The sequence below is a fragment of the Mus pahari genome, chromosome 1, assembly GCF_900095145.1.
Source record: "Mus pahari chromosome 1, PAHARI_EIJ_v1.1, whole genome shotgun sequence".
Classification (NCBI taxonomy): Eukaryota; Metazoa; Chordata; class Mammalia; order Rodentia; family Muridae; genus Mus; species Mus pahari.
In genome coordinates this window covers 160029413-160044408 of record NC_034590.1, presented here as the reverse complement: position 1 = coordinate 160044408, position 14996 = coordinate 160029413, and the positions used below count along the sequence as shown (strand labels likewise).

Below are 14996 nucleotides of genomic sequence, written 5' to 3'. Positions count from 1 at the left end.
GGAGAGGAGAGGAGAGGAGAGGAGAGGAGAGGAGAGGCACACACATCAGTGCAATTTGTAGTTGATTTGAGACAGACAATATGCCAATAAATTGATGCAAAGACAAGTTAGAAATGAGGCATGATGACATAAAGTGATCTGTTGGTGACTAAAATTCCTTTTCCAAAGAAGTGGTATAAATGGGGATATTAAATAGCAATAAGGAAGGAGCTATGGAAATGTGTAGGGGAGGTATATCCCAGAAGGAAGACCTAATGTGGTATGGAACTGTTCTCCCGACACAAAGATGTTCAGTGGTAATGCAGAGTGGAAAGGAGAAGTAGAATCTGGAAATGAGGCTGGATGCTGTTATAGTGGGCTTTGTCTCCAGATGAAAGGAGAGAAGTGTGATGGGATGAAAACTTTAAAAGACAGATTTTACTTCTCTATGGTGAACACATGGCCAGGATTCAAAATGGTTGCAAGTAGATGGATGGCAAGGGCAGACATTGGTTATTACAAAAGGCCAAGTAAGACATGGGTCTGGATAAAGGTTACTATAGAGAACAGAAACAGCAAGAGGAAGACGTCAATAGGGTTTGGTGATGAAATATATATAGTCTAAGTAAACATAATCAGTTATGGAGGATATTTCTGTGGTATTTCAATGAGGAAAGAAGAGTATAGGAGACACAAAGATTTGGTTTGTTATTTTCAGTTTTGGTCTCTGTTTAGATGTTTTATAGCCTTCGATGTTTTGACATTAACATTGTCAGGGAGACCTTTGGCTAGATAGTTCTGGCTTTCTGATCAGGGATGTTATTTATAAGATAGGTTCAACTTAAAAGTGGAATATGTAGGGATTGGAGAGATGGCTCATTACTTAAGACTACTGGCTGTTCTTCCATAATACACCAGTCTGATTTCCAGCACCCAAAAGGAGGCTCACAACCAGCTGTGACTCCAGTTGCAAGGAATCTGCTGCCTTCTTCTTGCTTCCTTGAGCACCATGCACACACATGGCATACAGGCATAAACACAGGGAAAATACCCATACACAAGAGAATGATACGATAGAATGTAGAGAAAAAAATAAAAACAAAGATGTATGATAGGGAAAAAGCTGTACACCTGATAAAAAGATAGGATTAATTAATAAAATAATGAGTTCAAGCAAAAGCAACCACATTCCTTGTCAATCACAAGTTAAATTATTACCCAACAAGAGTGATGCTACAAAAGCTGATCACGGTATAAAGCCTGGTACACGCCCATAGACCGCAAACTCGGGGAAGGAAATAACCCTTCTGCCATGTCTTAAATACTGTGTTCAACTGCAATCAGAGTTTAGTTTCTTTTATAAAAGACCTGCCAAACAGTGTGGTTTAAGGTGGAAGACAAACTGGTCTACAAACAGATTATATGAATTTTAGACGGCATGGTTAGCAAAAGAAAGAAAAAACAAAAACAACAGACTGAAACTGAACTACTTTCCATTTCATTCTAACTTATTCTTTTAGCAAGGAGTTTTTCACATATGTAAAAGAAGATGCTGGTTATTCACAATAAAAGCAAGATGATATCCATGAATGAACTTAGAGAGCATGTAGAATCTAGTTAGAATTTAGAAAGAATACATGAACCCATAAGTTTTTAAAGAGACTAAGGAAACATAATTTTACATTTCAGTGATGCTACTCTAAATAATAGTCTAATGTTCACATACAGAACATAAGCTCTCCTTATGTTGTTGTTCTGATCAACTGTGTACATCAGCCCCTCTAGTAGTGCTGAGACAAATGGAGGAACTGGAAATAGTTTATTGAGTTGCATATTTATATATTGATGAAAACTTAGAATGGCTAAAAACAGAAATACCTAGATGTCCTTCCAATTACACAGTTCTAAAAGTCTGTATACCTAGGACATTGGGCAAAAATCCTATGACAGTTCATTGCTGCTCAGCGTTAACATTTTCCCCAACTAAACCCATGGCAGAAGACAAGAATTCTCTATCTTGAGGACTAAGTGGTCTTCCCTGTTTTATTATCCTGGCATGTGGTTTCTCTTAAGGCATTAGAAAATAATCTGCTATACCAGATGTAATGTTGCATTATATAATCCCTGTAGGATCCTTTAATACTCTATGTGTCTTTGACTATATAGTATTGACATGAGGGAAGAATAGAAAATAACCTTCCTAAGGTCCAACAAAACAGTAGAGGCCAATGGTCACTGAGAGTCAGCTTTCTTCCCCCTGGTAAGGCAGATTGCTTCCTTTTATCTTAGTGCACATGCAGGAGGTATACTGTGCTGGATACCTGGAAGTCCTTCCGAACATGCAATCTTCTTTTTCAGAGGCGTGCACTGGCTAGAACTTTTGCTTTCATGGAAATGTTTCTCTGAACAAAACAAAGCACTGGTGTTCATAACCATGGATGGATGAACAAAACAACACCAAAGGCCAGGCAATGTTTCCCTTTCTGTTTCCAAGAACATCACATTAAAGGGAGACTGGAATGGCCTGTCAGTGCTCATCAAATTATCACACCTCAACCCATCTCAGTCCACTGGCCAGTTAGACACCCTGTCCATGGTGAGTTTTCACTGGAAAATTGCATTCAGTAGAAATCCATGGCTCATTTCCCTCTAACATTCCCAAGACACAGTGGTAATACTGGATGGAGGGCTTACCTGAAACAGTACTTAGGCGCTAATCTCAGTGCATCCCAAGTTACAAGGTCACAGATGGAGGGGTTGATCTGTATACTGTTACATCTTCATGCCTATCTAGTTACATATCATTTCAATTTGTAGGAAATAGCATGCCTTGTTAGCCTTTGTAAAGTTTCCCCAGCTTTTCTTTTATGATTCCTATTTTCTCTGCAAAGCAATGTAGTTATTATTTAACTATAAGAACCTCTATATGTTTACAAATACAAAGCTGGGCATTGTGGGTTATATCTGTAATCCTAAAACTAGGAAAAGCTGAGGCAGGAGAATTATTATTTGGGGGCCATACATTTGACAATAAGACTCTATCTCAAAAAACTGAAGCACAAAAATAAAATATAAATCTTATTTTAACAGAAAAAGACAAAAGAACTTCTATAACATTGCGAAAAGTTAAGTAAGGTACTTCTTTTATCTTGTGCATATATACATATCTGTATGCAAAATAATGTCAATCTGAGGTCCATAAGAAAAAAAAATCACAAAGAACTGACTACTTAACCTTTCTTCATCTTAAAATACAGTTGTTAAAAAAACAATACAAAACAAAACAAAAAACTTGAGTTTACAACTTAACTAGAACTAGTAAGGAAGGAATTATATTTGAGTTTCAAAAGTTTGAAAGAAGCAAAAATTAGCCAGCCATTTCTATAAGGAAACTCTGAACATAATGACATGGTCAAGCCCTTACAAAACACTCCCATAACCTTCACAAAAACCAACCAACCAAACAAAACAACAACAAAAACAAAGAGCAAGCAAGCAAACAACAACAGGTAGCAGTGAGTCCTGACACTTGGAGGGACGACCTACCGGCCACACTTTCACACCTTGAAGTGACATTGAGTGGCTTCTCAATCCTTGACATTGAGTGGCTTCTCAATCCTGCCCCCTTTTGCAATTCCCATCCTTTCTTTTCTGAGCACTCCGTACTTTTTCTGAATTGTAGCCTCAAGTCAGAGTTTTCATTTTCTCTAGCTTGCCTCTCATCACTTCTGCTCATCTCTCCTAGCATCCCTTCTCCAAACATCAGCTTCATGCCACCTGCTACAGGAGAACCCCTAACTAGTATTACACAGTGAGCATCTTATAACAGACATTGCTTTGGGGTCATCTAAATCCATATGTCAGCTCTAATCTCTCATCGGCTTGGAGCCATGTCACAGCCTCTGTATTCCTTAATCATGCCTAAAACATCAACTGTTAACATGCAGGAACTACATTGGCCCCTCCAATTAACACTTGTGCACTAACACTTCGCAAAAGGTATTTAAGGTACTTGTGTTTTAAAATGATTATATTGGTGATTTTAAAAATACCTATACATGTAGAGTTGAACTGAATAATTCATTGGAGCAGTTTAGAGCAGTGCCTGGCATGTAACATTCCTTCAACAAATCCAGACTATTATTAAGCAGTAAATGGTTGATAATTATGTTGGGAATTTTCACAGGCTCACCCTTAGGCTAGCATAGCAATTTTCTTGAAAGAAACACTACATATCACTAAAGATTATTTATATAATCTTCTTATAAAATAATATGACTATTCTACCTGTGCTAATGAAGCTCTATGAGACTGACCACATTTTAGCATGTTTCAACCTAAACATGACAATTCCACGTGGTTTAAATCACAAACTGAAAAAAGTCTTTATCAAATTGGCTTAAGATTAGACTTGACACTAGGGCATCAACCCGATTTCAGACACAGCCGCTGTTTTCCACTAAATTCTTACTCTAAAAGTGTTGGCCTTACTGGTAATCAGCACCCTGGTTAAACCTGGGACTCAGCTTCTGCCCGGGGCGAATGCTACCATGTGCACTTTGGCTAGCTTCACCTGCAAACATCTATTTAGCTGAATATGAACCTTCCTCTTCAACATATTTACATACAAGACATTCATCTACCCTTTGTCAAAATCCTAAATCATCACTATATCCCCTCAATATATATTCTTACTTCACTCTTTGTCCTCATTAAAAAATTAGCATAAATTTTTTTAGTCCAATTTCACTATTTATTCATTCATAGATTCATTCATTCATGCATACATACATACATTCATTCATAACTGCTACAAAAATCTTCCAACTCCACTTCTATTTTAAATTTACTCTAATAATGACTTCCCAAGCCATAAGTGGGTGTGCTGGCTAGCTTTGTGTCAACTTGACACAGCTGGAGTTATCACAGAGAAAGGAGCTTTAGTAGGGGAAATGCCCCCATGAGATCCAGCTGTGGGGCATTTCCTCAATTAGTGATCAAGGGGGAGAGGCCCCTTGTGGGTGAGACCATCTCTGGGCTGGTAGTCTTGGATTCTATAAGAGAGCAGGCTGAGCAAGCCAGGGGAAGCAAGCCAGTAAAGAACATCCCTCCATGGCNTCTGCATCAGCTCCTGCTTTCTGACCTGCTTGAGTTCCAGTCCTGCATCCTTTGGTGATCAANAGCAGTATGGAAATGTCAGCCAAATAAACCCTTTCCTCCCCAACTTGCTTCTTGGTCATGATGTTTGTGCAGGAATAGAAACCCTGACTAAGACAGTGGGCTTAGTACATTTTGTTCCATAACTGATTTGATCTGATTAAAGATTTTGATTCTATTATCATCTATCTCCTTAGCATTCATGAAGACATATTTTCATGGGTTTCTACATTCTTGGCTACATTCTCGATTATCTAGACTGGTTTCACCAAGGCTCTTCTTAATGGAGTTCCTGTTTTCCCCACATTGTCCAGACCCTCTTACAGTATTAAGCCCACACAATGGCTTTAACTACTCCCAAGTTATTTACAGCTGCAAATCTAGAGTATCAGCTTAGTTTCCTCCCTTGATCTTTAGATGTATATACATGATACTCAAATGTCATCTATGATGGAACAGCCATAGAATCATAAACTGAACTCTTTTCAGAACTGAACTCAAGATCTGTTACATAAACCCAAATATCCCTTCAGAGAAATTTTCATTTCTCATATTTTGTATTCCAAATCAAGGCTACCTGTGCTTGTTGATCCTTCTTTTCTGCTTTACCTTACCACCCATTCCTCATTAGTCACATGGCCCCATCTGAATTATCTGACATACTATTGCTACCTATGAGGAAGATGACATAAGGATAGTTTAAGAAAATAGTGTGCTGGTGAGAAAATGAACAAGAATGTAAAACCATTCAGAATAACTTGCCCCAACAGTCTATACTGAGGAGCTGCTCATTAATAGGAAGCCATACTTACCACAGATGCCTGACTGGCAGAGGTGTGTGCTTCATGGCCACCAGAGCACCACCCCAGTCTAGGAACCAGACATTGTATTCTTCATCAAAGATCTGGAACAACAACAATCATAGGAATGGTTTACATTTGCAGTGCTTAGCAGTTTGCAGTCTTTCACACACATTGTTTCATTTAGATTCTGAGCCTTCCAGTGATCCTATTAGATAGTCTGTCAAGGATTGTCTGCATTTTCTAGATGAGAAACTAGACTTAGAGAGAACGAATGCTCTCCTCATCCCACTCAAATGGCATTCCTAGGACATTTCCCACTAGTCATGTGTACTGATAAGAGGGTGAGGTGATATGGTACATTCTCAACTAGGTAACCATTTCCCGCCCCCCAAAAGATGATGATTTCAAAGAAGTTTCCCTATCTTTGCTTCTTTATAAGTTACTCCTATGATCTGTGTTCCTCTGCCTCTATGCTCTTTTAATGTTTATTTATCTAGGACTCAAAAGGGAATTTCTCCAAACCCTAGAAAAATTGAATATTTAGACCTTGTCACGATGGCCTAGATTCTTCTACAAGTTGGTAGAAGACCCAAATTTGGTGCCTGTGAACTACTTTTACAAATATGCCTTAAAATATGGTTCTTTTGTGGTCTTAACACAAGTTAGTTCCTGAGCTATTCATCCATATCTTATTAACCTATCCATTCACTGGTTCACTGATTCAATGTTTCAGATCTCTATATTTTATATATGGCTACTAAGTACTAGCAAAATACAAGAGTCTCAAAGATGTATTCAGAGCTAATTCTACATATACAAAAGATTATATCTTGTATGATTCTAGCTTGAAGTAAGGACAGTATTTATTTAACAAAGAACTCCAGTTTCAGAGTTCATAGAGGAAAACAGACATTGGGAATTCTGGTGCTGGATCTTGTGGCCTAGATGCAGAGCTTAGGATAGTGACTGACTTGAAGGAAGAGGACTAGGTGAGTGTAAGTAGAAGTAGGCAGATGGAGGCTGGAGAGATGGCTCAGTGGTTAGGAGCACTTACTGCTCTTCCAGAGGTTCTGAGTTCAATTCCCAGCAACCACATGGTGGCTCACAACCATCTTTAATGGTATCTGATGTCCTCTTCTGGTGTGTCTAAAGACAGCAACAGTATACTCATATACATAAATAGATAGATAAAAAGGAAGAATATATAGGAATAACATGATCTCCTGCACAAATGAACATTGCAAAGAAGTAAGCTTCTTAGTCCTGGAATTCTTCCTTTTCACATTTGTCTTTTCAGATAAAACAACAACAACAATGAAACAAAACAACAACAACAGCAACAACAAAATAATGCCTTACTAATGGGTAGTCTCAACAGGCAGTGAATTCAAGGCTGCAATTCACATGGTGGAAAAGCAACGTCTACAGTGTTAGTCAGGGGATGGCTCTGTGATATCAATGTGATGGGGATACAGGACTAAAATCAGGGAGGAAGAGAAAGTGGTCCTCACACTTTCTTCTTAATATTGTCTTCCTGGACACTGATAAGTCTTCTTTAACCAGGCATTGATGTGAAAAATAGAAGCTCTGGTAGTTTGAGAAAGAGGAAAGGACTGTAACTGCGGCTACCTGGCCATGTGAGGTACTTCCTCAGGTTCTTAAACAATGATGAGTCTTTACATTGAATGAGTTTGTTTTACAGATTCTGACCTCTTTTTGTCCTTGTAATAGATTATCTTATATTTTGAAAGTTGACACCTGTTCATATGCCTGATCTCTAGTCACATGATTACAGTCTTTGGAGCAGGATCTGACATATTCTTCATTGTATCTTATGTAGTACTTAAAGTAGCTGTTGCATTTGTTAAATGACTAACAATACTTTTCTGGTGGTGGTAGTGGCAATGTTGGCAGAGAAGGTGACAATGATACTGGTGGTGGTGATGCCAGATTTAATTTAGTGACCCAAATTGGAGCATGACCAGCAAGACACCCAATGCTGAATTCATCTGCATCGAGATTCCTGGTGCCTTTCCTTTCTCTTCCTTAGCTAGAAATTTTATTTTTAAGACTTAGCAAGACATCATCTCTAATTTTGTTTCCCAGTTTCCCCAATAGAACTAACTTTTCATTCTTCTTCCCATAATCATAAGACCATTAAAAACAATATAATCACCCTGAACTATATTTAGATTTATGTAAAATTATTTCCTCCATTTAAATTTGAATTCATTAAAGGAAGGAATGTCAAATCTTAAGGCTTTTTCCTGATATCTTGCTGACATTAAATATGTCTGTGCTGACTAATAGTCACATGTGACTAGCTACATTAAACTTAAGTAAAAAATGCAGCTCACACTCAGCATATATCAAATGCACAATGGCTGTATAGGGCTCTGCTATCATGACTCCGAGGTACTAAACGGATTTTTCTTGTAGATATATGTGTATTAAGCTGTCTGATAGTTACTGATGGCTGAGCCTATAGAACTCTTAAATTATCACTGACTTCCATGGCTTTTCTGGTTTCAACATTCTAATCCTTTCACTTTAAAGATAAAGAAGCCAATCGAGGAAGTTGATGAGAGCTGCTTGCCAAGATTCCTTGGCACACTAATGACAGAAACAGCTTCATCAGTGTATCCCTAGGAACCAGAACAACATTTAGCATCCAGAGGCTGTTACATACATTTTGCTGAAGGGACTATATAACCAGCCAGCACAAGGCAAGGTTTTCCTCTTCCAGGTCCAGGTCTCCTCTCACTCACCATGACCCCTCTAAGCTGCCAGTTAGATCCAGTAAACTGGATAGCAACTTAAAGATGTTTCCACTACAAAGTCGTAAGGAGCCTAGGAATCTGCAGGAAGCAGGGATGTTGGCAGACTTCACTCTCACCATTCCCCCTTCTCTCTGAATCTTCTGCTCACCTGTCTCCATGTGTTGCCCCCGTCAGAGGAGATGAACACACCGATGTCCGTATAGGAGAGTTCTGAGCCAATATTACCTGAAACATAAAACGATCTTTTGAAATTGTCAGGGAGTTTATGTTTTAAGTGTGCTCAGGGTTAGAGGAACAGCAGAGTAAGGGTTCCCGGAAGGATGTTTACGGTTAATTCTTGAACACTTTTTCTAGAGATCACCTAAAAGTAAAAATCCAGTGGGGGAGAAAAACCCCATTATGAGAAAAGCAAGTGAACAACGCGACATAAGCTCATCCTTAGCCAGTAGGACTCCGGGACTAGATATTGAAGAACCTGAGAAGTATTTACTCTGACTACTCAGACTGTTTGAAGCTGCCCCTGAGTGGTGTACAATGAAGCTGGCACAGTGCCGTGTCTGCTTCTGCTTTTAGGGTAGCCAGGCCCAATGCACACTGGACTGGACTAGAGGTTGGGAAGCTGAGCAGGTATAGGAGGGTGCAGACCGGATCTCATTCAGTGCGAGTGCACCAGGAAACAACACACGCTAGGGTAATGCTTGAGAGAACTGCCTCAGTTTACTGGAGGGAACAATGGCTATTTAAACCTTTGGAGGGGACATGAATAGGGGCCATTGCAGTGAGTATACATCACTGGCCTGGACCAGGGTGCTGGAGATGTCTCATTTGAATGAGGATGAATTCTAGGCACCACTGGACATGACCTTATAAAGCCTATAACCAGGACAAGCATCCTTATCCCTTACAAGGTAAAAAAAAAAAAAAAGAAAAAAAAGTCCCCTAAACATCTAAGAGTTCATCATATTGGTTGGTATTTTTTTCATTAAACATAGTAGGAAGGGAATGTTAGCTCCCACACATCTGTAACCTAAATAAGAGCACAATAAAAATGCAATAATGAAAATGTTAATTGAGCTCCTGACATTTAATACTTCAAAGTGAGAAATTAAAGCCAGGCTCTACAGCTTGTCAAGCTCCCATCAGCCTCGAGGAGCACACAGCTAGCCAACTTGTTTTGACACTCCAGCTTCCAAAAATAACCCCCAGTGCTTAGGGCTCAGGAAGTAGGTGCAAAAGGAGAGGGGAGAAGCGCTGAGAGCCACTGCAGAGATAGAAATCTGTCTGGAAATTCGTCTCTTTAGGCACAGGTATAATGTATATAACAGCCAAAATGTATAAAGGAAAAAAGGTGGAGAAAGTCATGGTTCCACGGTTACTACTGGGAACACTGGTTAAAAGAATATGGTAGTCATATGTGCTTTCAAGAGTACAGTAATCCATTAGATATTTCAATAATGTCCACAGAAAAAGATAGGGAGGGAAGGAGGAAGGGATGGAGGGAGAGGAAGAAAGAGCTCTGTATTTGCCATCCCTAGCATGGCCCCTTAGAATCTATTCTGCTTCCTAACCTCATTAGACATTGGTTCGGATATTTTCAACCTCTCTTTAAAAATCGCTCTACATGGATTTGGCAGTTCTGTAATGGTAAGAAGGTACTTCATAATGTCTGTATTCAGAAGTATCTTCTATCATCTGAAGAGCATCCTGAGACACGCATAGCTAATTATAGGGACCAGAAACTAAGTTCTGGATTGAATAAGCGTAGGTGCTTCCAGTGTGATCTTATGCTTGGCTGTGTTCAGTATTCACGTGACTCCATTGGCAATTCTAACAGCAAGAGCTTGGGTGATGTCAGAGAAGGAAAACCCGATTAAAGGGTTTCACTGGCCAAGTGGAAGGAAGGTTAGCCAGCATGGTTACTGAGCATACTGGGAGCTACCATAGCTATAGCTGTCAGAAGAGCATCTAGGAATCAGGAAAGAGGCCTGAGACAGGAAAGCAGGGATCTTTCTTACCAACGACTTAGTTTGTAAACAAACAAGATTCTACTGACATTCGAGGTAGCTTTACTAACTTTCTTTGGTCTGTTTTCTATCATTACAACCACTCTTGGCTCCTTCAACAATTGAAAAATAAAGAGAAAGAATTCTGGAGCACGCTGGGTTAGAAATGCTTCCCCAGATGATGGCCAAAGGTCCTATACAAACCGGGAGGCCAAGAGCTCAGTAGAAAAACCAAACCAAACCAAACCACATAGAGCCAACTGCATGGAGAAATGGGGCAACATGAGGTGTGGGTATCCCGAGATTATAGGAAGCAGTAGAGGGATGAGTCAGACACGGAGGGGGCACAGTTGGTGGCTTGTGAATGGTGTTTGATGGTTACAGAATCAACCGTTTTTCTGCAGTAGGAAGGATTGTGGGCTTGGCCATGATGTTGCCTCCCATTTCCCTCCTGTCTCAGAATGTGTGAATTGAGGAGAGTTGCCATTGTCTCATCTAGCTCACTGCTGTACAACCAAGGCAAGGAACACACTTTTCACACTACACTGCTGTGAGCTATGGAGTTGCAAGTTCTTCCATAGTAGTCAGAGTCAATGCTCAGGATATAGGACATCCTAATGCTTCTGATAAAGTCACCATTAGACTCTCCAGACAGATCCGCAACAAGGGGTGGGAAGGAACCCCAGTGCACTCATTTATCCACAGTTTCCTTGAGACCAGTTCTCAAGACAATCGAGAAGGGAAAATAAATAGGGAGGGTGGGAGACAGAGCCCAGAGCTCCTCAGGCAGAGAGAGGGAATAAAAGCATGAATGGAAGGTAGGTATTTAAAGAACACTCCCCACTCCCATGCACAGCAGTGAAAGCCAGGAAAGTAATGGAAGCTGGGTATGCAGAAGTCAAAGCCAGCATGTTAGCTTAGGATCTTGTCTGTGTCTAGCAGAAGCAGAAGCCAGTATGTTAGCTTAGGATCTTGTCTATGTCTTAGCACTCCAACTGCTCCATGGTAGGCAGCAGCTTCCGAAGTTTATGGGCAAGGGAAAGAGATTAGTAAATCTTGATACATATAACTAAATATTCAAAAATAAATATTTAATGCCTGAATACCTGCTAATTCATTAAAGACATAACATTAGACTAATTTACAAGTGATTGGGGTCAATACCCTGTTACCTACTCTGAGTACTGTGCCCATTCTTATAGACGGAGCTTCTCTCTATATTCATAAGTAAGATAACAATTTCTGTCCTACAAATGGGGATATGAAGTTCAGAAGTTAAAAACTAAGCCAAACTCACCATTCTAGTAAGTTAGGGTCAGAGCTAAGCTTAGAGAACAGGATGACAGGGCTCCTGAATTTCATTGCATGTATAATACAAGCATAGAATTATGGGTTCCATTGAAGGAGAAAAACAAACTTCCTTCTTCTCATGCATAAACAGCTTTGACATCAAGATTGCAGGGTGATGGTAGCTATCCTATACGGAATAGCCAATAGATTCTGAACATTTGAAAGCATTTGGAATTCATTCCTTCATTTAATCCTAAATTTAGCTATGTTAGCTCTATTATCCCCACTTTGCCAGCTAAAACACAAAAGTTTAAAGTGTTTGAGTTGAGCAATGCCTGGCTATCATTAGAAACACTCAGATGTCTACTTTGATCAGTGACCATTGTTGCCAAGTATAGATTCTATTCCAGCCTTGGGTCTCCTGTAGACTTTGATAAGAGGCAGATAGGCTAATAGCCCCCGACCTCCATGCACTAACTCATGGACTTCCAGTACAGGTACCACTCTCTAAGCAAAAGCCTGCACTCAGCTCGTTCTCTGGTGCTTCTGAGAACAGTAATGTTAGTCATACTGGACGCTGTCCACACTGAGTGAAGTGAAGCTGTCTGTGAAGGCAGCGGGCTCTATTAGCCTCTGAGTTTAGTAAAGTGTTTGGTGACTGTTAGTGATTGAAAGTTGATAGGATTGGAGCTTTGGAGGTGGAATCCATGTTTACAAGAACAGGGGATCCTGAAGTAAGAGTGTTGGATTGGTGGAAGAAGACTGTATATCCTCAGAAAGTCAATGTGAATCTGTGTGCTTCCATTGGGGCTGGGGGTGCTGCCTGTCTTACTTTATGCCAATAATGTATTCCTAAAAAGGTATATGCAAATCAGATGCATGCTAATCCAGGCACATTCCCCAGAGACTTTCATTTCATCTGAGAGCTGCTGGATCGTCACTTTTGATTGATGCTCAGTGGACAATGGCTCCAATGTTGCAACCTCAAGTTTTTCCTGCCCCTTTCCCCAGGCTCTCTGCCAAGTGCTTAATCATGTGTAAACAAACCTTTGCATGCACCAGAGACCTCCTGATTAAAAACAGCTCTGGGGTGAAACCTTCTGTAAAGTATTCTCTGTGTAAAGAGAAAACTGCCCTACCTGATATTTGGAGAGCTGGGAAGTTTGTACTGAGTGTTTTCTCAAACTGAGAATTCCCTGTTACAATCTCTCTGATCAGTCAGTTGACTTTGACAGGATTGCCGGCCTTTCACTAGATGCAGAGGACCCCTCTGGGACTTTGGGGCAGGATGAATTAACCTAGAAGCCAAGACTGTCCAAAGTTCTTAGCATCTCCTTTTCTTAGGATGGGCTTTGAGGATTGAACAATCTTGCTCATTTCTGGGAAGTTTCCATCTAAACCTCAAATGAATCCATGACCCATGAGAATGCCACAAACCTTATCCCAAAAGCCTTTGGTGAAAAAAGAACTCCAGAGAACTTCTCTTACCTGTGGCAACCACAAGTCCGGGGGCTGTGTCCTTGCTGGAGATTCTTCCAGAGGAATACGGGTTTTCAGAGAGCTGCAGATGCAAGTGTAGGGAACAGAAGGGCTAAAGAGAAGAAGAAAGTAGTTTAATTTCAAGAAACTCAAGCCATACCCTTGCCTTGTAGGATAAGAGGTGGTGCTGATGGGTATCATCTAGGGACAGCAGCAGTGTGGATGCTGAACTTCAAACCCATCTGCCTGATGGATCCAGCACTTTACATTAGAAGTTGTCCCAAGTATCACCCTAGATCCTTCCTCTCCTTTACTAACCTAGTATCAAATGCCCTCTTCTGCAGTCAATCCAGCCATCAAGGTCTAGTTCATGATTAGCTTTAGGAAGCCTAGTAGACATTACCTTCCCAGAGGATGACAAGTGTCTTCCAGATATGATAGGAACCATCAAACCCAACAGAGTGAAATGGAAAACTACCTGACAAAGTCCACGTTCTCAATAGGTTTCTTGCATCATAGTCTGCATCTGTGGTTGTGTATTTTAATTTTACTTAAAACATTTTAAACTATGATCTGAAATTCACTGAACACTGGACTCTTTTCCATTTACTTTCCTATGCCCATTATAGAAAGGGGTTTGGTGATATATAGAGATAAACCTATAAAATAAAAATAATTATGACAAATTGAGATATTGAGAAAATTAGATGAAGAGAGTAAGATAAAGCATCATCAAGTTTCAACAGGAGAGAGAGAGAGAGAGAGAGAGAGAGAGAGAGAGAGAGAGAGAGAGAGAGAATGAATCAACCAGTGATCCCATGAGTTGCTCCAATAAGTAGGCAAACATTTGTGTGGCTTTCCTAGTAGCCAAACTAAACCCAGAGAAAATACTAAACAAAATAAAGTGTAGAATTTGACTAAAACTTATAAAATGGTAGTGGCCTAGTGGCTCTTTCTGACTTAGACATAATTATAACTAGATTTTCACACAATGTCTAGAAGTCACCTGGATAATAAATTTCTTTGAATATATGGAAGAAGACAATTTTGTCTCAGGATAAACTCAGTCACATGGCTTCTGGTGCAAACATTCACTAACAGGGACCTGATGGTTTTATTATTGTTAATTATCTTTACGTCAAAGCCCCTTGAAGCAGAAATGTCATCTTACACATCATGTCCCCCACTATGTCTGACTCGACATTCTAATAGCGATGACCTTCAAAAGCTAATAGGTTAACTGACTCTTCAGTGTAGTCTGACCCTGCTGGGCTTCCTTGCTTACCGTGACATTCCTTTAGCACTGACCAATCTATCAGTTAGCATGAGTTCGCCCCACTGAGTCCTGCCTAGCACTTTTATTAACAAGCACAAGCCCATTGTCTACATATTTATTTTACTACCAGCTGTAGGACATTGTTTCTTATAAATGAAAACCTGTGCAACTGGTCTTTCATTCAATCTGTGTAGTGGTCTGAGCTTGCAGCCCTGTGCTCCTGATATTG

At 40.0% G+C, this 14996-nt stretch overlaps 1 protein-coding gene across 1 annotated transcript in view; it reads right to left on the bottom strand.

The window, feature by feature from the left end:
* Sorcs3 (sortilin related VPS10 domain containing receptor 3) overlaps positions 1–14996 on the bottom strand; it is a 590588-nt gene that overhangs the window by 82093 nt on the left and 493499 nt on the right. Inside the window, exons 11-13 of the mRNA XM_021196078.2 lie at positions 13501–13603; positions 8868–8944; positions 5949–6040 (exon numbers count right to left, since the gene is read on the bottom strand). Of these exons, the coding sequence (XP_021051737.1) occupies positions 5949–6040; positions 8868–8944; positions 13501–13603 (272 nt within the window). The remainder of the gene's footprint in view (positions 1–5948; positions 6041–8867; positions 8945–13500; positions 13604–14996) is intronic.